General features: G+C 53.2%; 1 protein-coding gene across 3 annotated transcripts in view; it reads right to left on the bottom strand.

Moving 5' to 3' along the window:
- MGLL (monoglyceride lipase) overlaps positions 1 to 23,183 on the bottom strand; it is a 152,254-nt gene that overhangs the window by 25,584 nt on the left and 103,487 nt on the right. For 2 of the 3 annotated variants that reach the window (XM_066247381.1, XM_066247380.1), the window contains exons 4-6: positions 21,126 to 21,262; positions 18,684 to 18,794; positions 4,337 to 4,405 (exon numbers count right to left, since the gene is read on the bottom strand). In XM_066247381.1, coding sequence (XP_066103478.1) covers positions 4,337 to 4,405; positions 18,684 to 18,794; positions 21,126 to 21,262 — 317 coding nt within the window. The remainder of the gene's footprint in view (positions 1 to 4,336; positions 4,406 to 18,683; positions 18,795 to 21,125; positions 21,263 to 23,183) is intronic. The other variant, XM_066247382.1, reaches the window with a different exon arrangement.

Below are 23,183 nucleotides of genomic sequence, written 5' to 3'. Positions count from 1 at the left end.
TGCACTCCAAGCCTGGTGTCTAGGCATGTAAACCCCGTGCACACTAACTTGTTGCTGTCAATGTGCCAGGTGCTGCTGCCAAGCTCTGAGCTGAGCTGTGATAGGCTGGCATAGAAATATAAGAAAATCCGCCTGACCAGGTGGAAGTGCAGTGAAAAGAGCATCGGACTGGGATGCAGAGGACCCAGGTTCCAAACCCCGAGGTCACCAGTTTGAGCGTGGGCTTATCCAGTTTGAGCTCAGCATCACTGGCTTGAGCGTAGGACCATAGACATGACCCCATGGTCGCTGGCTTGAGGCCAAAGGTCACTGGCTTGAAGGCCAAGGTTGCAGGCTTGAGCCCAAGGTCACTGGCTTGAGCAAGGGATCACTTACTCTGCTATAGCCCTCCCCCATCAAGGCACACATGAGAAAGCAATCAGTGAATTACTAAGGTGCTGCAACAAAGAATTGATGCTTCTCATCTCTCTCCTTGTGTGTCTGTCCCTATCTGCCCCTCTCTCTGTCCCTCTGTCTTTGTCTCTGTCACACACAGACACACACACACACACACAAACACACACATACATCAAAGGGAAATCCAACTTGGAGCAGTAGGTTAGCACTTTAGTCAGTCCACACAATCTGAAACCTCATGGAATGACCATGATCTGTTGGGCAGGTAAAGAGACAAGGTGGAGTTGTGAACAAGGGTAGAACCAGAAGAGCTGAGAGCTCAGGGAGTTCTACGAAAGGAAAGCACTCAGGTGTTTCTAAACACAGATCAAATATCTGTGGCCTCCAGGAACTGGGGGGCTCCTTTGAGAATGTAAATTCAGAAGTTGGTGTCCAAAGTTCACCAAAGGTTAACACGCTTTTAATGAAGAGAAACAGCAGAGTACGAGTGCACTGCGTGTATGCAGAGGGCAGTGGTGCCAGCCTGGTAGGTGGGTGCCAGCCTGGTAGGTGGGTGCCAGCCTGGTAGGTGGGCCCAGCCTGGTAGGTGGGTGCCAGCCTGGTAGGTGGGTGCCAGCCTGGTAGGTGGGCCCAGCCTGGTAGGTGGGTGCCAGCCTGGTAGGTGGGCCCAGCCTGGTAGGTGGGTGCCAGCCTGGTAGGTGGGTGCCAGCCTGGTAGGTGGGCCCAGCCTGGTAGGTGGGTGCCAGCCTGGTAGGTGGGCCCAGCCTGGTAGGTGGGTGCCAGCCTGGTAGGTGGGTGCCAGCCTGGTAGGTGGGCCCAGCCTGGTAGGTGGGTGCCAGCCTGGTAGGTGGGTCCAGCCTGGTAGGTGGGAGCCAGCCTGGTGGCCATCCCTGTGCTCCAATTATGAAAGAAAGGGGGATTTTAGGGATTATCTCCCCCACGAAGGGCAACACTATTAGGAAAAAACTTAACGGAACCCAAAGTTTGAAAAACTGACTTCTAGACGTTTTGCTGTTCTCGACGACTCCTGCCCACAGCTCCCTGAGTGGACACGAGGGCTGACAGTTAACTCCACATGTGAGGCTGACCCGCCCAGGAACTGAGGGGCGACTGTTTTACAGGACCTTGTGCTAACATCAGCCTCCTGACCCTGCTGCCCCGTGTGGCCCGTCTGCCGGCCTGGCTCGGCACGGCCTTTTCCAGGACACGGATTGCTTTTGCAATCCAGCTTCCTCCCCATTCTCAGACGAGGTGGCCAACAGCCAGGGAGAGGCCCAGGAACTCAGCACCTCACTCAGTACCCACCCTGCACCAGAGCCACGGAGAGCGACCACGCAGTGCCCGTTCCATTGCTCTGAAGTCCACCAGCAGACTTCTCATTTGCCAACAATTGGTTTTGTTGCTCAGCCCCTAATTCTGGGTGGGCCTGGGCATACGCTGCCAGCCATTTGTGAAGAGGCAGATTGACCTCCATCTTTGACTCTATGTTCCTATCTTCTTTTTTTCTCTCTCTCTCTTTACAAGGACACAGAGAGAGAGAGAGAGAGTCAGAGAGAGGGATAGACAGGGACAGACAGACAGGAATGGAGAGAGATGAGAAGCATCAATCATCAGTTTTTTGTTGCGACACCTTAGTTGTTCATTGATTGCTTTCTCATATGTGCCTTGACCGCGGGCCTTCAGCAGACTGAGTAACCCCTTGCTGGAGCCAGTGACCTTGGGTCTAAACTGGTGAGCTTTTTTTAAATTTTGCTCAAGCCAGATGAGCCCGTGCTCAAGCTGGCAACCTCGGGGTCTCGAACCTGGGTCCTCAGCATCCCAGTCCAACGCTTTATCCACTGCTCCACCGCCTGGTCAGGCATGTTCCTACCTTCTTAAACCAAAACATTTGTATCCAAAAGTGTCCGGTCTCTATTTCTGGGAGAAGATGAAGACAGCTTAGGCACAACCAAACCAGACGGCTAGAACCCGCACGGTGCTCTGGCCGCACGGGAGGCAGTAGGGGGCACTGGGAAGCCAGGAAGGACTCGGCCTTCAGGGGACAATGACAGGAAAAAACTTGTTCTGTCCTCTTCCCGAGCCAGTAGTCTTTCCTTCCTCTTAACAGGGGAACTTCCTGCAGCTAAAGGACACTTTTAAGAAAAGAACTTTATATGAAAAAAGAAGAGGAGTGTTTCTGGAGAACTCTTTGTTTTGCACAAAACGCACAGTGCAAGGGTTTGGTCCCTAGAGGAAACTCAACAATTCATGGCAGATCAGTTGACCACCTTACTTTAATCCTTCCGAGTACAAGAAGCCCAGTCCTGGCGAGGACTCCTGTAGCTGCCTAAGACCAACTGCCCAAAGCACAAATGTGACAAGGACACAACATGCTCAGGACCAGAGGTGGCAGGTGGCTGGGCCAGTGGATGTGTGAAGCTGTACTTTTTCTACCACACGGACACAGGGGCCAGCTGTTCTCGCTATTCTAAGGGAGTGAAGCAGGTGGATTGAGGACGGGTAAATGCCCCTAGAAGGAGCAGCTCATGACGACACAACTCCAGCGACCGAGCATAGTGGACAATACTGGTATCCTAGCAATGAGAACTGGTTGCTCAACTACACATACCGTGTGCAGGTAATTACCACCGGGCCTCCTTACTGCATGGTTGGGTCCTGTCACTCACCCTGCAAGGTGTCACTCCAAGAGCAGAAGAATCTCAGCCTACAGATGATCACTAAGCCTGGGTGTGAGTTAACACTTGGGAGAGTGTGCAGAAGCCACAGAGGGGGTCACATTGTCACAAGGAGGCGCCATGAGAGAAAATGTTAAAAAAGGCATCCTGAGTCAGGGAGTCCCTTGAAATGACCCGTGGTTCTCTGTCTTCCCAGAAAGACAGCCCTTTATTTTGAAGGTTCTGTGTCTTCTATCCAGTTTGTGTACTGGTGGGGCATAGCACGCCACCTGGCTGTTTGGCCCTTCCTGGTACTCTACGGCCTCCCTGCTCTAAGTGGCCATTAGACAAGTCACCGTCAGCTCCTGGAGACATGGGCCTGTCAAAGCAGGACCTGCATGTCCACAGCAACGCTGGAGACGTCCATGTGTGCTGTGCGGTCTGAGGGTCTGGCAGCGGCTGGTCTCAGAGAAGCACCACAAATGCCTCTTCCCAGGTCCACTCAGAGCTGAGCCTTGACCTCAGTGCTCTTGCTTGTTTGAAGCTCCCTAGATGATGCAGGGTGCAGCAGCCAGAGGAGAGGGTTCCTGACCCACACGGGTTGGTGGGGAGGGCACAGACGTCTCCCGCAGTGCCCTTTTGAAGGTGGCACAGAAAGAGAGGTCTGCATCACCCTGATCCTCAGCTCTTTTCTAAACCTGCGTAGTAAGTTCCAAACCACATTTCTAACAGGACGTAACCGGGCAGAGGCAAATCTTTTGATGACAGGAATATCACAGTTTAAAGAAGTCAGGTGCTTAGCCTCTTTCCCACAAAAGCTCCAGGAAGGACACCGAGGCGAGGATGCTTTGGGATAGCTGCAGAAGAGAACTCCTCTCCCTGCCGGCCTTTTCGGGTTTATTTCATTACCCTTCCGTCTGAGGACGGAGGAGAGCGCGGGCTGGGGGCAGGAAGAACCAAGCGGAAGCAGTGAGTTGATTGTGGCAATGAAGAAAGAGAGAAGAGCTGAGAGGGGACTCTTCAGGTCTCCCTGAAGGAAGTCACCGTCAGCTGACTGTGACTTCCTTCCCACCGTAGTAAGGAAGCCGCAGAGGAGAGAAAGAGCCTGGCAGACCCCACACCCAGAAGGATCAGTTGTGTCCAGGTTGCCTAAGTGGCTGCTGCTGCTTCCTGTGGTAATCTCCTCCGGCCTCTGCTGTCAGCTGCGAGAGCCCCATCCACACCTACTTCTCAAGGGAGGACAGAGGAAGGCATGGCACAGGTGAGGGGGAGGTGGAGTGGCTCACCCACGAAGAATCTGGAATCCAAGGTATTACCATTCTTGATGTTATTTCGACCCAACTCTTCGGAAAACCCTGCGGGAGTGTGGAGAGAGCCTCGGACCCAGCTCAGGAGAGAGTTGACCCTGAATGGGTCCTCCTTGAAGTGAGAGACCCCCGCCATCATCGTGACCCCAACAGGCTAAGTCAGGTTTGTGCAACCACAGAGATCTCAGTGACACCGACTCAACAGGGACTCCCAACTCAACAGACATTGCCTGAGGGGAATTTTGGGGCCAAGACCCACAAAGAATTGACACACAGTCCCTAGACACCAGCCCCCCCCCAAAGGGAGGTAATAAAGTGGAGAAATACAACTCAGAGATTGGGAACCAGGCAAATTTGAATCAGAATCCAATTCTGAATCCCCAAGAATGTCTATGATCCTTAATTTCTTCATCTCTAAAACAGGGATAATTAAAAACAAAACAAAACCCCCTAAGAGTTGCTGGAAGGTTGCCTGAGACCCGATTCTCACAGAGCTAGTCCCTGACTCTGAGCTAGTCCCTTCAGGCTTCTGGCCCCAGGAGAAGCTAAAAACAAAACAAAACAAAAAACAGAAAAAGAAACCACCAAAAAATGGGCATTGGTTGATGAAGAAATGAGCCCATGCCAGCGCTATTTAGAGTGATGGCGTCAGAAAAAGTATGTGACCTACAGCCCTGCCACAAATGTTACATCATAGCTAAAACCCCGAATTATTTTACTCATGAAAGAGGAAAACTCCCCAGGAATGAGGTCTACCTCCTGAGGAGCAAGAGACCAGAATGTGCCCTGTGTCCTAGATGTGCCCTGTGGTGTTCCTAGACTAACTGCAGGCCCATCACCTTAAAAACTAGCAGCTTGTGCTGCGGTCAGACGGTACAGTTGGTTAGAGCATCCTCCCGCAGGGCAGAGGTTTCCGGGTCGGTCCCTGGTCAGGGCACATACAGGAACTGATTGATGTTCCTCTCTCTCTCTCTCTCTCTCTCTCCCTTGCTCTCTCACTAAAATCAATAAAACAAATTAAGAAAAACTAGCAACTTGTACATACGTCTTTATTGATATGAAAGAGTTTAACAGCCCCCTGAGACCATTCTGAAGCTTCTGCCTGTGAAGGACTTGACATGAGGGAGGTAGTTACAGTTGGTGTCCTCTACAGCAGTGGTCCCCAACCCCCGGGCCGCGGACCGGTACCGGTCCGTGGGCCATTTGGTACCAGTCTGCAGAGAGAGAATAAATAACTTACATTATTTCCCTTTAATTTATATTTAAGTCTGAATGATGCTTTATTTTTTAAAAAATGACCAGATTCCCTCTGTTACATCCGTCTAAGACTCACTCTTGACGCTTGTCTCGGTCACGTAATACATTTATCCGCCCCACCCTAAAGGCTGGTCCCTGAAAATATTTTCTGACATTAAACCGGTCCGTGGCCCAAAAAAGGTTGGGGACCAGTGTTCTAAAGTGGCTCTGGCAGGTCTACCTGGGCTAAAGGAGGTTAGGACTCCATGCATTCTGCAGGGGTGGCATCAGTGTAAAGGTCAGAGGATGGCCCAGACTTTCTCAAGAGGGAAAGTACACCCTCAAGCAGAAATAGGATCGTAAGCCCTGCGTGCCCCTTTCTGGAAAGCCCTTGGGGAGGACCAAATACTTGCTGGCTGCTGGAGTTCCCCCAAAATGTGTTGGGGCGATAAGTCCTTCCTCTAATCTTAAATGTCTTGAAGTCTGAAGCCCCAGCTGCTAGACAGCAGGTGCCTGCAGGACAGAGGTAATAATGACTCATGGGGTACTGCTGCTGCCACATTCATTAGCACAGCTAAGAGCCTAACTCCTGGGTCCCACCGTACTTGACTACTTGACTTGACGTTTGAAAGAATGGCCACCCCCCCACGCCCCGCCCACCTTCCCTCCACCGCTACTGCTCCACGCCCCGCCCACTTTCCCTCCACAGCTACTGCTCCACGCCCCGCCCACTTTCCCTCCACCGCTACTGCTCCGGGGGACCTTCTGGATGCTGGTGACTGAAAACAGATGCGTGATCTTCAGTTGGGCTAAAGTCAAGGAAACTTGATTTGGGCGGGTTTCGTGGTGAAAGGGAGCTAGCTCCCTGCCACACTCGCTAGCCGAGCTGGTGCTCAAGTTGACCTTGAGCAAGGTAACTGGCCTCATTTCCTTGCCTGTGAACTGGGAATAATTTTTCCTTCTTATAGGATCGTGAGAAGAGGATATCAACCAAGGAGAGCTAGGTGGCTAGTCACTTCCCCTGCTGGGTCAGGTGCCCTGGTTGGCGGGGAGTGGAAGCATCTGGAAGCACTGGGCTGGCTCCATCTGACCCTGAACCCCAGGAAAGGACCTCCAGGCAACAGGCCGGAAGGTCATTGAGAATACTAGCCCCATGCTAACCGCAGCTCTGCCCAGGGGGGATTCAGTCCTGGACCTGGGGACTCTCAGAGAAAGGCGGTGCTCTGCAGCCTGCTGCACATTCCTGGGCGTCCTGGGTTAGGTCAGGGCAGGAGACCCCAGTTCAGCTCAGGATCTGATATCCTCCTACCTGGGTAGCCAAGGGTCTCCCCTCTCTGCCTGGGCCTACTCTAGCTTCCCTTCCCCACCATCCCCATGAAGGGATCTCAGGAATAGCCGAGACCTGGTCTGATGCACTAGGTTTTTGTCTCTAAATCTCTCCCCCTCTCACTTCCCCTGTGAGAAGGGGAGCCACATTCTCAGCACAGTGTTTGGAGGACAGAAGCCTCCGTCCAGTCCAACTTGCTGAAAACAGAGAGCTCTGAGGTAAAATCCAGGTGTGTGCAGAGTGGTGGAGGGGGTGGGGGAGGGGATCTGGCATTGTGACATTTCAGGCTAGGGGATGTGGACAAAATAAAGGGGTCCTATGAAAAGTGACCCCACAAAGGGACATGATCATAAATTCCTAACAGGGCAAGATCCTGGGGGGTCCGTCACACTCTAGCCATGCAACTTCTTTACTAAAAGGATTTGCTTTAAGCAAGTCCTGTCCATTGTTTCTGTGCACCTAGGTTAATACACCTCTGAAACGTGCCCTTTTACACCCCTCCTCCTCAGATAAAACCACCAACACAGCAAATAATCTTAACTGTCCTGAAATCTGATCCCTACCTTGCTGTCTTCCACCTCCCTATAATCTTCCTTAAATTCCCTCCTTAATTTCAAATACATAAGTGGGACTGAAAACCTGTTCTCCGGAGTATCTGACATCTTGCCTCTGTTCTCCGGAGTATCTGACCTCTCGCTCCTGTTCTCCGGGGTATCTGACCTCTCGCTCCTGTTCTCCGGAGTATCTGACCTCTCGCTCCTGTTCTCCGGGGTATCTGACCTCTCGCTCCTGTTCTCCGGAGTATCTGACCTCTCGCTCCTGTTCTCCGGGGTATCTGACCTCTCGCTCCTGTTCTCCGGGGTATCTGACCTCTCGCTCCTGTTCTCCGGGGTATCTGACCTCTCGCTCCTGTTCTCCTCGCTCCTGTTCTCCGGAGTATCTGACACCTCGCTCCTGTTCTCCGGAGTATCTGACATCTTGCCTCTTTTCTCCGGAGTATCTGACCTCTTGCTCCTGTTCTCCGGAGTATCTGACACCTCGCTCCTGTTCTCCGGAGTATCTGACACCTTGCTCCTGTTCTCCGGAGTATCTGACACCTCGTTCCTGTTCTCCGGAGTATCTGACACCTCGTTCCTGTTCTCCGGATTATCTGACCTATCGCTCCTGTTCTCCGGAGTATCTGACACCTCGCTCCTGTTCTCCGGAGTATCTGACACCTCGCTCCTGTTCTCTGGAGTTTCTGACCTCTCGCCCTGTTCTCCGGAGTATCTGACATCTTGCCTCTTTTCTCCGGAGTATCTGACCTCTTGCTCCTGTTCTCCGGAGTATCTGACACCTCGCTCCTGTTCTCCGGAGTATCTGACACCTTGCTCCTGTTCTCCGGAGTATCTGACCTCTCGCTCCTGTTCTCCGGAGTATCTGACACCTCGCTCCTGTTCTCCGGAGTATCTGACCTCTCGCCTCTGTTCTCCGGAGTATCTGACCTCTCGCTCCTGTTCTCCGGAGTATCTGACATCTAGCTCCTGTTCTCCGGAGTATCTGACACCTCGCTCCTGTTCTCCGGAGTATCTGACACCTTGCTCCTGTTCTCCGGAGTATCTGACACCTCGTTCCTGTTCTCCGGAGTATCTGACACCTCGTTCCTGTTCTCCGGATTATCTGACCTATCGCTCCTGTTCTCCGGAGTATCTGACCTCTCGCTCCTGTTCTCCGGAGTATCTGACACCTCGCTCCTGTTCTCCGGAGTATCTGACACCTCCCTCCTGTTCTCCGGAGTATCTGACACCTCGTTCCTGTTCTCCGGAGTATCTGACACCTCGCTCCTGTTCTCCGGAGTATCTGACACCTCGCTCCTGTTCTCCGGAGTTTCTGACCTCTCGCCCTGTTCTCCGGAGTATCTGACATCTTGCCTCTTTTCTCCGGAGTATCTGACCTCTCGCTCCTGTTCTCCGGAGTATCTGACACCTCGCTCCTGTTCTCCGGAGTATCTGACCTCTCGCTCCTGTTCTCCGGAGTATCTGACCTCTCGCTCCTGTTCCCCGGAGTATCTGACACTTCGCTCCTGTTCTCCGGAGTATCTGACACCTCGCTCCTGTTCTCCGGAGTATCAGACATCTCGCTCCTGTTCTCCGGAGTTTCTGATACCTCGCTCCTGTTCTCCGGAGTATCTGACACCTCGCTCCTGTTCTCCGGAGTATCTGACATCTCGCTCCTGTTCTCCGGAGTTTCTGACACCTCGCTCCTGTTCTCCGGAGTATCTGACCTCTCGCTCCTGTTCTCCGGAGTATCTGACCTCTCGCTCCTGTTCTCCGGGGTATCTGACCTCTCGCTCCTGTTCTCCGGAGTATCTGACCTCTCGCTCCTGTTCTCCGGGGTATCTGACCTCTCGCTCCTGTTCTCCGGAGTATCTGACCTCTCGCTCCTGTTCTCCGGGGTATCTGACCTCTCGCTCCTGTTCTCCGGGGTATCTGACCTCTAGCTCCTGTTCTCCGGGGTATCTGACCTCTCGCTCCTGTTCTCCTCGCTCCTGTTCTCCGGAGTATCTGACACCTCGCTCCTGTTCTCCGGAGTATCTGACATCTTGCCTCTTTTCTCCGGAGTATCTGACCTCTTGCTCCTGTTCTCCGGAGTATCTGACACCTCGCTCCTGTTCTCCGGAGTATCTGACCTATCGCTCCTGTTCTCCGGAGTATCTGACACCTCGCTCCTGTTCTCCGGAGTATCTGACACCTCGCTCCTGTTCTCTGGAGTTTCTGACCTCTCGCCCTGTTCTCCGGAGTATCTGACATCTTGCCTCTTTTCTCCGGAGTATCTGACCTCTTGCTCCTGTTCTCCGGAGTATCTGACACCTCGCTCCTGTTCTCCGGAGTATCTGACACCTTGCTCCTGTTCTCCGGAGTATCTGACCTCTCGCTCCTGTTCTCCGGAGTATCTGACACCTCGCTCCTGTTCTCCGGAGTATCTGACCTCTCGCCTCTGTTCTCCGGAGTATCTGACCTCTCGCTCCTGTTCTCCGGAGTATCTGACATCTAGCTCCTGTTCTCCGGAGTATCAGACACGCGCTCCTGTTCTCCGGAGTATCAGACACCTCGCTCCTGTTCTCCGGAGTTTCTGACACCACGCTCCTGTTCTCCGGAGTATCTGACCTCTCGCTCCTGTTCTCCGGAGTATCTGACCTCTCGCTCCTGTTCTCCGGAGTATCTGACACCTCGCTCCTGTTCTCCGGAGTATCTGACACCTCCCTCCTGTTCTCCGGAGTATCTGACACCTCGTTCCTGTTCTCCGGAGTATCTGACACCTCGTTCCTGTTCTCCGGATTATCTGACCTCTCGCTCCTGTTCTCCGGAGTATCTGACACCTCGCTCCTGTTCTCCGGAGTATCTGACACCTCGCTCCTGTTCTCCGGAGTTTCTGACCTCTCGCCCTGTTCTCCGGAGTATCTGACATCTTGCCTCTTTTCTCCGGAGTATCTGACCTCTCGCTCCTGTTCTCCGGAGTATCTGACACCTCGCTCCTGTTCTCCGGAGTATCTGACCTCTCGCTCCTGTTCTCCGGAGTATCTGACCTCTCGCTCCTGTTCCCCGGAGTATCTGACACTTCGCTCCTGTTCTCCGGAGTATCTGACACCTCGCTCCTGTTCTCCGGAGTATCAGACATCTCGCTCCTGTTCTCCGGAGTTTCTGATACCTCGCTCCTGTTCTCCGGAGTATCTGACACCTCGCTCCTGTTCTCCGGAGTATCTGACATCTCGCTCCTGTTCTCCGGAGTTTCTGACACCTCGCTCCTGTTCTCCGGAGTATCTGACCTCTCGCTCCTGTTCTCCGGAGTATCTGACCTCTCGCTCCTGTTCTCCGGGGTATCTGACCTCTCGCTCCTGTTCTCCGGGGTATCTGACCTCTCGCTCCTGTTCTCCGGGGTATCTGACCTCTCGCTCCGGTTCTCCGGGGTATCTGACCTCTCGCTCCTGTTCTCCGGGGTATCTGACCTCTCGCTCCTGTTCTCCGGGGTATCTGACCTCTCGCTCCTGTTCTCCGGGGTATCTGACCTCTCGCTCCTGTTCTCCGGGGTATCTGACCTCTCGCTCCTGTTCTCCGGGGTATCTGACCTCTCGCTCCTGTTCTCCGGGGTATCTGACCTCTCGCTCCTGTTCTCCGGGGTATCTGACCTCTCGCTCCTGTTCTCCTCGCTCCTGTTCTCCGGAGTATCTGACACCTCGCTCCTGTTCTCCGGAGTATCTGACATCTTGCCTCTTTTCTCCGGAGTATCTGACCTCTTGCTCCTGTTCTCCGGAGTATCTGACACCTCGCTCCTGTTCTCCGGAGTATCTGACACCTTGCTCCTGTTCTCCGGAGTATCTGACACCTCGTTCCTGTTCTCCGGAGTATCTGACACCTCGTTCCTGTTCTCCGGATTATCTGACCTATCGCTCCTGTTCTCCGGAGTATCTGACACCTCGCTCCTGTTCTCCGGAGTATCTGACACCTCGCTCCTGTTCTCTGGAGTTTCTGACCTCTCGCCCTGTTCTCCGGAGTATCTGACATCTTGCCTCTTTTCTCCGGAGTATCTGACCTCTTGCTCCTGTTCTCCGGAGTATCTGACACCTCGCTCCTGTTCTCCGGAGTATCTGACACCTTGCTCCTGTTCTCCGGAGTATCTGACCTCTCGCTCCTGTTCTCTGGAGTATCTGACACCTCGCTCCTGTTCTCCGGAGTATCTGACCTCTCGCCTCTGTTCTCCGGAGTATCTGACCTCTCGCTCCTGTTCTCCGGAGTATCTGACATCTAGCTCCTGTTCTCCGGAGTATCAGACACGCGCTCCTGTTCTCCGGAGTATCAGACACCTCGCTCCTGTTCTCCGGAGTTTCTGACAGCACGCTCCTGTTCTCCGGAGTATCTGACCTCTCGCTCCTGTTCTCCGGAGTATCTGACCTCTCGCTCCTGTTCTCCGGAGTATCTGACACCTCGCTCCTGTTCTCCGGAGTATCTGACACCTCCCTCCTGTTCTCCGGAGTATCTGACACCTCGTTCCTGTTCTCCGGAGTATCTGACACCTCGTTCCTGTTCTCCGGATTATCTGACCTCTCGCTCCTGTTCTCCGGAGTATCTGACACCTCGCTCCTGTTCTCCGGAGTTTCTGACCTCTCGCCCTGTTCTCCGGAGTATCTGACATCTTGCCTCTTTTCTCCGGAGTATCTGACCTCTCGCTCCTGTTCTCCGGAGTATCTGACACCTCGCTCCTGTTCTCCGGAGTATCTGACCTCTCGCTCCTGTTCTCCGGAGTATCTGACCTCTCGCTCCTGTTCCCCGGAGTATCTGACACCTCGCTCCTGTTCTCCGGAGTATCTGACACCTCGCTCCTGTTCTCCGGAGTATCAGACATCTCGCTCCTGTTCTCCGGAGTTTCTGATACCTCGCTCCTGTTCTCCGGAGTATCTGACACCTCGCTCCTGTTCTCCGGAGTATCTGACATCTCGCTCCTGTTCTCCGGAGTTTCTGACACCTCGCTCCTGTTCTCCGGAGTATCTGACCTCTCGCTCCTGTTCTCCGGAGTATCTGACCTGTCGCTCCTGTTCTCCGGAGTATCTGACACCTCGTTCCTGTTCTCCGGAGTATCTGACACCTCGTTCCTGTTCTCCGGATTATCTGACCTCTCGCTCCTGTTCTCCGGATATCTGACACCTCGCTCCTGTTCTCCGGAGTATCTGACACCTCGCTCCTGTTCTCCGGAGTTTCTGACCTCTCGCCCTGTTCTCCGGAGTATCTGACATCTTGCCTCTTTTCTCCGGAGTATCTGACCTCTCGCTCCTGTTCTCCGGAGTATCTGACACCTCGCTCCTGTTCTCCGGAGTATCTGACCTCTCGCTCCTGTTCTCCGGAGTATCTGACCTCTCGCTCCTGTTCTCCGGAGTATCAGACACCCGCTCCTGTTCTCCGGAGTATCAGACACCTCGCTCCTGTTCTCCGGAGTTTCTGACACCTCGCTCCTGTTCTCCGGAGTATCTGACCTCTCGCTCCTGTTCTCCGGAGTATCTGACCTCTCGCTCCTGTTCTCCGGAGTATCTGACACCTCGCTCCTGTTCTCCGGAGTATCTGACACCTCCCTCCTGTTCTCCGGAGTATCTGACACCTCGTTCCTGTTCTCCGGAGTATCTGACACCTCGTTCCTGTTCTCCGGATTATCTGACCTCTCGCTCCTGTTCTCCGGAGTATCTGACACCTCGCTCCTGTTCTCTGGAGTATCTGACACCTCGCTCCTGTTCTCCGGAGTTTCTGACCTCTCGCCCTGTTCTCCGGAGTATCTGACATCTTGCCTCTTTTCTCCGGAGTATCTGACCTCTCGCTCCTGTTCTCCGGAGTATCTGACACCTCGCTCCTGTTCTCCGGAGTATCTGACCTTTCGCTCCTGTTCTCCGGAGTATCTGACCTCTCGCTCCTGTTCTCCGGAGTATCTGACACCTCGCTCCTGTTCTCCGGAGTATCTGACACCTCGCTCCTGTTCTCCGGAGTATCAGACACCTCGCTCCTGTTCTCCGGAGTTTCTGACACCTCGCTCCTGTTCTCCGGAGTATCTGACACCTCGCTCCTGTTCTCCGGAGTATCTGACACCTCGCTCCTGTTCTCCGGAGTTTCTGACACCTCGCTCCTGTTCTCCGGAGTATCTGACCTCTCGCTCCTGTTCTCCGGAGTATCTGACCTCTCGCTCCTGTTCTCCGGAGTATCTGACACCTCGTTCCTGTTCTCCGGAGTATCTGACACCTCGTTCCTGTTCTCCAGATTATCTGACCTCTCGCTCCTGTTCTCCGGAGTATCTGACACCTCGCTCCTGTTCTCCGGAGTATCTGACACCTCGCTCCTGTTCTCCGGAGTTTCTGACCTCTCGCCCTGTTCTCCGGAGTATCTGACATCTTGCCTCTTTTCTCCGGAGTATCTGACCTCTCGCTCCTGTTCTCCGGAGTATCTGACACCTCGCTCCTGTTCTCCGGAGTATCTGACCTCTCGCTCCTGTTCTCCGGAGTATCTGACCTCTCGCTCCTGTTCTCCGGAGTATCTGACACCTCGCTCCTGTTCTCCGGAGTATCAGACATCTCGCTCCTGTTCTCCGGAGTTTCTGACACCTCGCTCCTGTTCTCCGGAGTTTCTGACACCTCGCTCCTGTTCTCCGGAGTATCTGACACCTCGCTCCTGTTCTCCGGAGTATCTGACACCTCGCTCCTGTTCTCCGGAGTATCTGACACCTCGCTCCTGTTCTCCGGAGTTTCTGACACCTCGCTCCTGTTCTCCGGAGTATCTGACACCTTGCTCCTGTTCTCCGGAGTATCTGACATCTCGCTCCTGTTCTCCAGAGTTTCTGACCTCTTGCCCCTGTTCTCCGGAGTATCTGACATCTTGCCTCTTTTCTCCGGAGTATCTGACCTCTCGCTCCTGTTCTCCGGAGTATCTGACACCTCGCTCCTGTTCTCCGGAGTATCAGACACCTCGCTCCTGTTCTCCGGAGTATCTGACACCTCGCTCCTGTTCTCCGGAGTATCTGACATCTCGCTCCTGTTCTCCGGAGTTTCTGACACCTCGCTCCTGTTCTCCGGAGTATCTGACCTCTCGCTCCTGTTCTCCGGAGTATCTGACCTCTCGCTCCTGTTCTCCGGAGTATCTGACACCTCGTTCCTGTTCTCCGGAGTATCTGACACCTCGTTCCTGTTCTCCGGATTATCTGACCTCTCGCTCCTGTTCTCCGGAGTATCTGACACCTTGCTCCTGTTCTCCGGAGTATCTGACACCTCGCTCCTGTTCTCCGGAGTTTCTGACCTCTCTCCCTGTTCTCCGGAGTATCTGACATCTTGCCTCTTTTCTCCGGAGTATCTGACCTCTCACTCCTGTTCTCCGGAGTATCTGACACCTCGCTCCTGTTCTCCGGAGTATCAGACATCTCGCTCCTGTTCTCCGGAGTTTCTGACACCTCGCTCCTGTTCTCCGGAGTATCTGACACCTTGCTCCTGTTCTCCGGAGTATCTGACATCTCGCTCCTGTTCTCCGGAGTATCTGACATCTCGCTCCTGTTCTCCAGAGTTTCTGACCTCTTGCCCCTGTTCTCCGGAGTATCTGACATCTTGCCTCTTTTCTCCGGAGTATCTGACCTCTCGCTCCTGTTCTCCGGAGTATCTGACACCTCGCTCCTGTTCTCCGGAGTATCTGACACCTCGCTCCTGTTCTCCGGAGTATCTGACACCTCGCTCCTGTTCTCCGGAGTATCTGACCTCTCGCTCCTGTTCTCCGGAGTATCTGACACCTCGCTCCTGTTCTCCGGAGTATCTGACATCTCGCTTCTGTTCTCCGGGGTATCTGACACCTCGCTCCTGTTCTCCGGAGTATCTGATACCTCGCTTCTGTTCTCCGGAGTATCTGACACCTCGCTCCTGTTCTCCGGAGTATCTGATACCTCGCTTCTGTTCTCCGGGGTATCTGACACCTCGCTCCTGTTCTCCGGAGTATCTGATACCTCGCTTCTGTTCTCCGGAGTATCTGACATCTCCCTCTCCAGCACATGTCATCAGTTTGGCTTTGGTAAACTCACAAAATTCTCCAGGTTTAGACATTTCTTATGTCAAGTCTTATGTCAACTTCTATATGACCCTCTGTACTGAAAAGCTGGAGACCTCACACTGCCTGCTTTAACGATTTCAAGATCTCTATAGCAAGAACTTCCTGCTCCTGAAGCAAACCTTGAAAAGCCCTGAGTTGGGCTCTGAGTGAAGAGTCATGAGACCAGGAGAAGTCACGAGGCTCTGCATTCTCTGATCCCTGACCGTGCCGCGGACCCAGGGAAAAGTCCCTCCTGCGCCTCAGCTTTCTCAGCAAGGAATCTGCCTACCTTTGGGACCATAAGAGCAAAACACTACAAATAAACGACCCCAAGGTCAGTCAGCGGGGCATCACCTAGTCCAGAGTCCGTCCGATAGCAGCACCTCACCTGATCCTACGCCAATACTACAAAACCATCCTATAACCGGACCTCACCTAATCCAGAGCCCATCCCCCACAGGAGCCTCTCCTAATCCAGAGAGCATTCTACAGAAGAATCTGACCTGACCCTACAGCGGGGCCTCACCTACCTAATCAGAGCTCATCCCAAGCAAGGCCTCGCCTGATCCAGAACCCACCCCAGAGCAAAACTGTAACTAATCCAGAGTCTCACCTAATGCAACAGTACAATTTCATGTAATGCAGAGTCCATATCCCTGAGGGCCGCTCTCCATTCTGATGGGAGGAGAACTAAGAGGAACTGCTCTGCAAAGCAGCCAGATTAAACCCCAAACTCCCAAAAACAAATCAGCCAACCAAGAGAGAACAACAGAGTGCAGGGAGCACATTCCATTGTGTAAAATACAGGAGCAAATGGAGAGTGTATGTGTCCACAGAAAACACATCCATCCCTCTGTAATTCTGTCTGCCCGTCTCCAACTGGGGAGGAAGCCTTCCCTTTCGTAAATGTATCATACTAAAGTTTTTAAAAATTATAATTCAGAAAAAGGATTCAGTGAGACTCTTTCTGGAAGGTTGTCAGACAGGACCAGATATGTGCAGGGTGATCAGGTCCTATGGGCTGGACAGACAGATGAATCACAGACTCTCCCAGTAACACTGCCCCAGAGCCAGGGACAGCAACATAACCCATGGTGGGGAGGATTAAATAAGAAGAGACCTGCAGCCCCCCGGGACAGCTGGCCCTTGATCTGAGAAGGTGATCTACTAGCGTAGGGCTCTGAAAGGTCATACCTTGCCCAGAAATTCCGCCTCCACCAGTGACTCTGGGAGAAACTCCTGCCAGCCTCACTTCAGGCTCAGCTGCCATGACCCTCAGGTACATTGTCTGAAAAGTGCCACAGTGCCCAGCTTTTCTCTAAGGCAAAGCATCCCGTATAGAATCCATCCACTTTCTTCTATGGGGAAACCCCAGGTGAGGCATATCTTCACGACTGCCAGCACCTGGACAGCAGAGGGCGCTCTCCTTTCCTCTGCAACCCTGGTCTTGCTTGTTCTAGGTGGACAAGTGCCCTTGACTCACTTAGCTCCATTATGCATCACAGTCACGATGGGAACTTGCCAGGAGGGTGTGTCCCCTCTTACACAGTTCAATGGCCAACAAGTAGCTGTCTGTGATTCTGTGGGTGACCTTGCTGCTTTCCATGTCAGCTACATGCGGGCCCTGCCTCTGCTGCTGTCTCACAGGGCACTGAAATTTACTAACGATAGTTAATTTCAACAAGGCAGTGGTGATTTCTTGAAAATTCGGAAGTTAAGCAAATGGTTCTGTTTAAGCTATCTGCTAGTTCCAGGTTCTCTTGTGGTCAACCTGTCCACATTTCAAACTGGTGAAATTTTCAGTCTCAAAGTGACAGCCTGTACACAGGACCTGCTGGCCCATCTCCAGGGACTAAGTTTGCGACTGTGGGCTACAGGAAACATTTGAGGACATTTTGATATGGTTTCATTCCCTGTCCTGTGTTCCCTTGTGTGGGTCCTCAGGAGAATACAAAAGGCATCAGGGCTAAGGCAATGATTTTAAATCAGGGGTCCCCAAACTTTTTACATAGGGGGCCAGTTCACTGTCCCTCAGACCGTTGGAGGGCCGGACTATAAAAAAAACAACTATGAACAAATCCCTATGCACACTGCACATATTTTAAAGTAAAAAAAAAACACAAAAATACAATATTTAAAATAAAGAACAAGTAAATTTAAATCAACAAACTGACCAGTATTTCAATGGGAACTATGCTCCTCTCACTGACCACCAATGAAAGAGGTACCCCTTCCGGAAGTGCGGCGGTGGGGGCCAGATAAATGGCCTCAGGGGGCCGCATGTGGCCCGCGGGCCGTAGTTTGGGGACCCCTGATTGAAATGATCTGCTCTCAGTCGATCGTGAGGCCAGGGAAAGCGGCACAAGCCTGCGGGCTAGAGGCGGCCCAGCTCCCCCCGCCCCAGTGACCTGCACTTCCCCCTTCGCGCCTCTTCAGAGTCCTGAGAACTGGCTCAGGAGGCAGCGGCCCCATGCGGGACTCGGGTGGCACAGAGCAGTCCTTGGAGATGCACAGGGTGGATATTCTCTGCTTTCATTAAGTTATTATCTCTCCAAACTCGTGCCCCTCAAGGACAGGTCCATCGCATGTTAACAGCCCACGTTCACAATCAAGCAGCTCTGCTGAGGACCAGGGGGGAAGGCACCTGCTCTGTGCTGGTGTATTTGTAGTGTATTTGGCACATTTGCCTCGATGAAGCCCCAGAACCAAGACGGTACGTATAACATTATAACCAGAAACACAAAATGACGCTGGGCTAGAGTCAGAGAGGACAGTGCTCTGGGACGGAGGACAGCTACAGGGAACACGGCTCCAGGTTGTAACTACAAGTAACTTGCGATCCCACTTACTGTGTGCACTTTTGGCTGAGGTTGGCCAATACTCAATAAAAATCAGCTTGAGCCTTGCATGGGACTTGTTAACAAAGGTTACTTTGCTGGGTTCCTAACACTGTAATCCCTTCTCCTTTAAAGGTTCACCGATAAAGCACGCACAAACAGGAAGTCATTTTCCCTCTGTCTTTGTGGAAAAAAAGCACCTGATTATAGAAATTATAGGACCCCGGGGGCAATAGTAACATAACAGTATGATAAGTCCAAGGATGGATTTGGCCCCTTTCCCCAGACTAGCTATCAATGGAGGTCCTGAGGAAGCTGCAGGACTTTCAGAGAACCGGAAGTCCATTTACCTTGAAAGTTGTCGCAGACTCCGGATTGGCCAGAACCAAAGGTGAAATGAGGACCATGCCAGAGAAGTGGCCTGAGCGCTCTGCAGCCGTGAGGATGGCAATAGCACCTCCCTGCAATGCAAAGAGAGTCGAGTTGCTGGGTGCCGGCTTCCCCAGCGCCCTAGCGAGCTGCGCGGGGTGGGTCCCCCTCAGCCTGGCCGAAGAGCCTCGGGAGGCTCACCGTGGAACAGACACCACAGAATGTTCGGTAAACCGGGTCTGCAGTTCTTTCATTACACTCCCTCCCCCCCACCCTCCAAAGAGCAAACATTTCAGAGAGATACAAATAACGTTCCTGCTTCTGGGCTGCAAGTCAAACAATAACACATTCCCTACTTCGCTTCAAACCAGAGGCCGGCAGACAGCTACCTTCATCCATTCTGTCAGATGCTGTTAAGAGGCTGCTACACTTCTCCCCCTCCCCCTGCTTCAGTAAAGGTTCCAGAAATTCAGGTACCAAGACAAATATTAAGTGAACATGGATGTGGCTGAAGGTCTGAGGCCCTGGCTGTTTGCTGAAGCTGCAGGCAAGCTGAACCAGGTGCCAAACCCGCCGATTGCTGACAGGGACCAGGCAAGTGGCAGAAACGCAGGGACAGAGTCAGGCTGCGCTGACGGGGCACACACTCTGCCTTACAGCAAAAAGTTTCCCCAAAGTCAAACTCAAACGGTACAAGTTCTCTGCCAGCCAACACCTCAGGTTGTTGAAGGAAGATAGTCCCTGGGGCCTCCAGTTTGAGAACCTCCGACACAAAGATTATACTTGGTTAATTCTTACAGGGTTTTATACATGAAATAGCTTCATACATTTTTTTTTTTCATTTTTCCGAAGCTAGAAACGGGGAGGCAGTCAGACAGACTCCCGCATGTGCCCGACCGGGATCCACCAGGCATGCCCACCAGGGGGTGATGCTCTGCCCATCTGGGGCATCGCTCTATTGCATCCAGAGCCATTCTAGCGCCTGAGGCAGAGGCCACAGAGCCATCCCCAGCGCCCGGGCCATCATTGCTCCAATGGAGCCTCGGCTGCCGGAGGGGAAGAGAGAGACAGAGAGGAAGGAGAGGGGGAGGGGTGGAGAAGCAGATGGGCGCTTCTCCTGTGTGCCCTGGCTGGGAATTGAACCCGGGACTCCTGTACGTCAGGCTGACGCTCTACCGCTGAGCCAACCGGCCAGGGTCAGCTTCATACATTTGAATGACTGGGAGGGAACTGGGTGTCCAGGTCCCACCTGCTATATAGCTCAGAGCAAGCATGCAGGGTGTGGCACAGCCCATGGGCTTCTCCTGGACTGAAGCGCCACTCCCACTCTGGGAAGTGGCTCTGCAGGGGCACCAGTGCCCATTGGAGGGCCTCACCATGAGGTGGCTCTAAGGTAGAAGCAGGGTTAAAAAAAAGATCCAGTTCCCTTGGCTCAGCGGTAGAGCGTCGACCTGACGTGCAGAAGTCCCGGGTTCGATTCCTGGCCAGGGCACATAGGAGAAGTACCCATTTGCTTCTCCACCCCCCTCCTTCCTCTCTGTCTCTCTCTTCCCCTCCTGTAGCCGAGGCTCCATTGGAGCAAAGATGGCCCGGGCGCTGGGGATGGCTCCTTGGCCTCTGCCCCAGGCACTAGAGTGGCTCTGGTTGCGGCAGAGTGACGCCCCGTGGTGGGCAGAGCATCGCCCCCTGGTGGGCAGAGTGTCGCCCCTGGTGGGCGTGCCCGGTGGATCCTGGTCAGGTGCATGCGGGAGTCTGTCTGACTGTCTCTTCCCGTTTCCAGCTTCAGAAAAGCAAGAAAAAAAAATATCCGGTTCCCAAGATGCCCTACACCAGAGCTCCTCAGTGAAGACTGTGGGTACCCCCCCTGATGCCTCGCGCCCGGGAAAGAAACAGGCTGCTCTGAGCTCCCTCTGGGGCTGGCTCCAGGACGCTGAGCCTGAGCTGTTTCCTAAGCACTAGGTTGCCTGGGAACTCCAGGGGCAGGGCCTGCAGAGCGGGTGTGCCAGCCAGGTGGGGAGAGGGGACAGCCAGGGAAGGCGGGGCCACCCCTTCTCCATCACAGGGTTCTCACACTGCCCACCCGCCACAGGCCGGGTTTGGACTGCGTCTTCCGTGGAGTGATTCCACTCACCATGGAGTGGCCCAAAAGGAAGACGGGAAGCCCTGGGTAGTCTTTCTGCACAACGTCTACATGGTCTACTCACCATGGAGTGGCCCAAAAGGAAGACGGGAAGCCCTGGGTAGTCTTCCTGCACAACGTCCACACGGTCTACTCACCATGGAGTGGCCCAAAAGGAAGACGGGAAGCCCTGGGTAGTCTTTCTGCACAACGTCCACATGGTCTACTCACCATGGAGTGGCCCAAAAGGAAGACGGGAAGCCCTGGGTAGTCTTCCTGCACAACGTCCACACGGTCTACTCACCATGGAGTGGCCCAAAAGGAAGACGGGAAGCCCTGGGTAGTCTTTCTGCACAACGTCCACGTGCTGCAGCGCATCTCTGACAAAAACTTGGAAGTCGGTCACTACCATCCTCTCCCCTTCGCTCTGTCCATGGCCAACTGGAGGGAGTGGGAGACAAGAGACCTGCAGTTACCAGACGGCTGACGGCGGCCCGAGCTCAGATGTCTCCTTACCAGAATCTCCAGGCACTCTTCACTGAGGACCTGAACGGGGCACCTCATTCACACCCTTCCCAACCCTCGGGGGCCTGGGAATGAGTCTCTTCCATTGGACCACGTACAGATCAGGCAGTTAAGAGACTTGCCTGAGATCACCGCCAGGAAGTGAACCGTGCCGCAAACCCTGTCCACACAGCCAGGACAAACCCCTGTCCCCACGGCTGTTTCCCAGGAAGAGAGAAAGGCAGGTACAGGCAGATGTTCTGCAAAGTGGTCAGGAGTAAGATCCATGAGGCTTGAGATTTTCCTGGGGTTTCCCAGTTCCTTGGCCCTCACAGTTGTCTTCCAGTGTTAACCTTTCACCAGGTAATGAGTCACCTGACTCTACAAGAGACTACGACAAACATAAGATAGTTAAGTGTGCTTGCCAGAAACCTCAACAAAGCAGCAACGGAACCAGGTCAGGCTCTATCCCCCTGGGACTTGATTATGTCAGATATCTGGGCTGTTCATTTCCTCTGTTCTTTTCTTAGAGTCTCTCTTCTTGTTCCCCCTTTGGAAGGACATAGGTCGCTATAGAAACAACACATTGTGGTTCCCACATCCAGACCGAAAACACACTGGCTGATGTGCTTGAAAATCACAAAACAGGAAGAGCTCCCAGAGAACAGGGCCGCCGGAGAGTATCTGCTCACACCCTCCTGCTGCTCCTTTGAGGGAGCTATTCCAGCAATGACTGGGACACTCGCTTCACAGATGAGAAGGGTGGGCACACATCACCGCCTGAAACTGACTGGCTGCCCAGACCTCAGGCTCGGACACTCAGTGTGCTCAGACCACAGACTCCTACCTCCTACTGTCCTGTGCCTCTGCCCTGACACCCCCCCACACACACACACACACACTGCCCAGCCCACCTGCCTCTCAGACCACGGCACGACGCCCAGCCCCTGCCACACACACACACACACACACACACACACACACACACACACTGCCCAGCCCACCTGCCTCTCTGAGGACATTTTTTCCTCTTAAAATTTAATTAAATTTAATTTTGTACTGTGGTTAAACATACACAACAGAAAATTTTTACCATCTTGGTTCTGGCTGGGTAGCCCAGTTGGTTGAAGCACTGTCCCCATACGCCACAGTTGTGGGTCTGACCTCCAGTCAGGGCACATACAAGAATCAACTAAGGAATTCATGAATAAATGGGACAACAAACTGATGTTTCTCTCTCCCCCTCTCTCTCTTCACCATAGTTTAGTGTGCAATTCAGTGGTATTAAGCACGTTCACACCTAACCATCACCACCATCTAGCACCAGAACTTTTCTACTTTCCCCAAATTAACTCCATACTCGTTGTGGGTTGAATTTTGTACACATAGCCCTGCTGACATGCAATCCACATGCTGTCGTCCTAATCCCCCAGTGATTATTTGAAGATAGGGCTTTTAAAGAGAGAATTAAAACCTCATGGCCACAGGTAACAGTGCGGTGGCTGTTGAGGGGAGAGAGGGGAGGGTGAGATGGAGGAGGGTAAGGGGGATGAACGATGATGGCAGAGACTTGACCTGGGGCGGTGAGCGCACAATACAGTGTACAGATGCTGTGTTGCAGAATTATGCACCTGGAACCTGAATAATTATGTTAACTACCGTGACCTAATAAATTCAACAATAAAAACAAAACAAAACAACAAAAAAATAAAGAGGCCGGGTTTGACACTAGAATTAATACAACAAAGAGCAACATTCATTTACTGAACCCCAAAACTTCTATCTGGAAGGGTTAGCAACTTCTCAGGCTCCCTGCCCAGGCTCCCCCAAAGAAGTGCAATCTGAGACAAACTGAAGG

The sequence above is a fragment of the Saccopteryx bilineata genome, chromosome 11 (genome assembly GCF_036850765.1).
Source record: "Saccopteryx bilineata isolate mSacBil1 chromosome 11, mSacBil1_pri_phased_curated, whole genome shotgun sequence".
NCBI classification, from domain to species: Eukaryota; Metazoa; Chordata; class Mammalia; order Chiroptera; family Emballonuridae; genus Saccopteryx; species Saccopteryx bilineata.
This window is presented reverse-complemented; position numbering and strand designations above follow the sequence as displayed.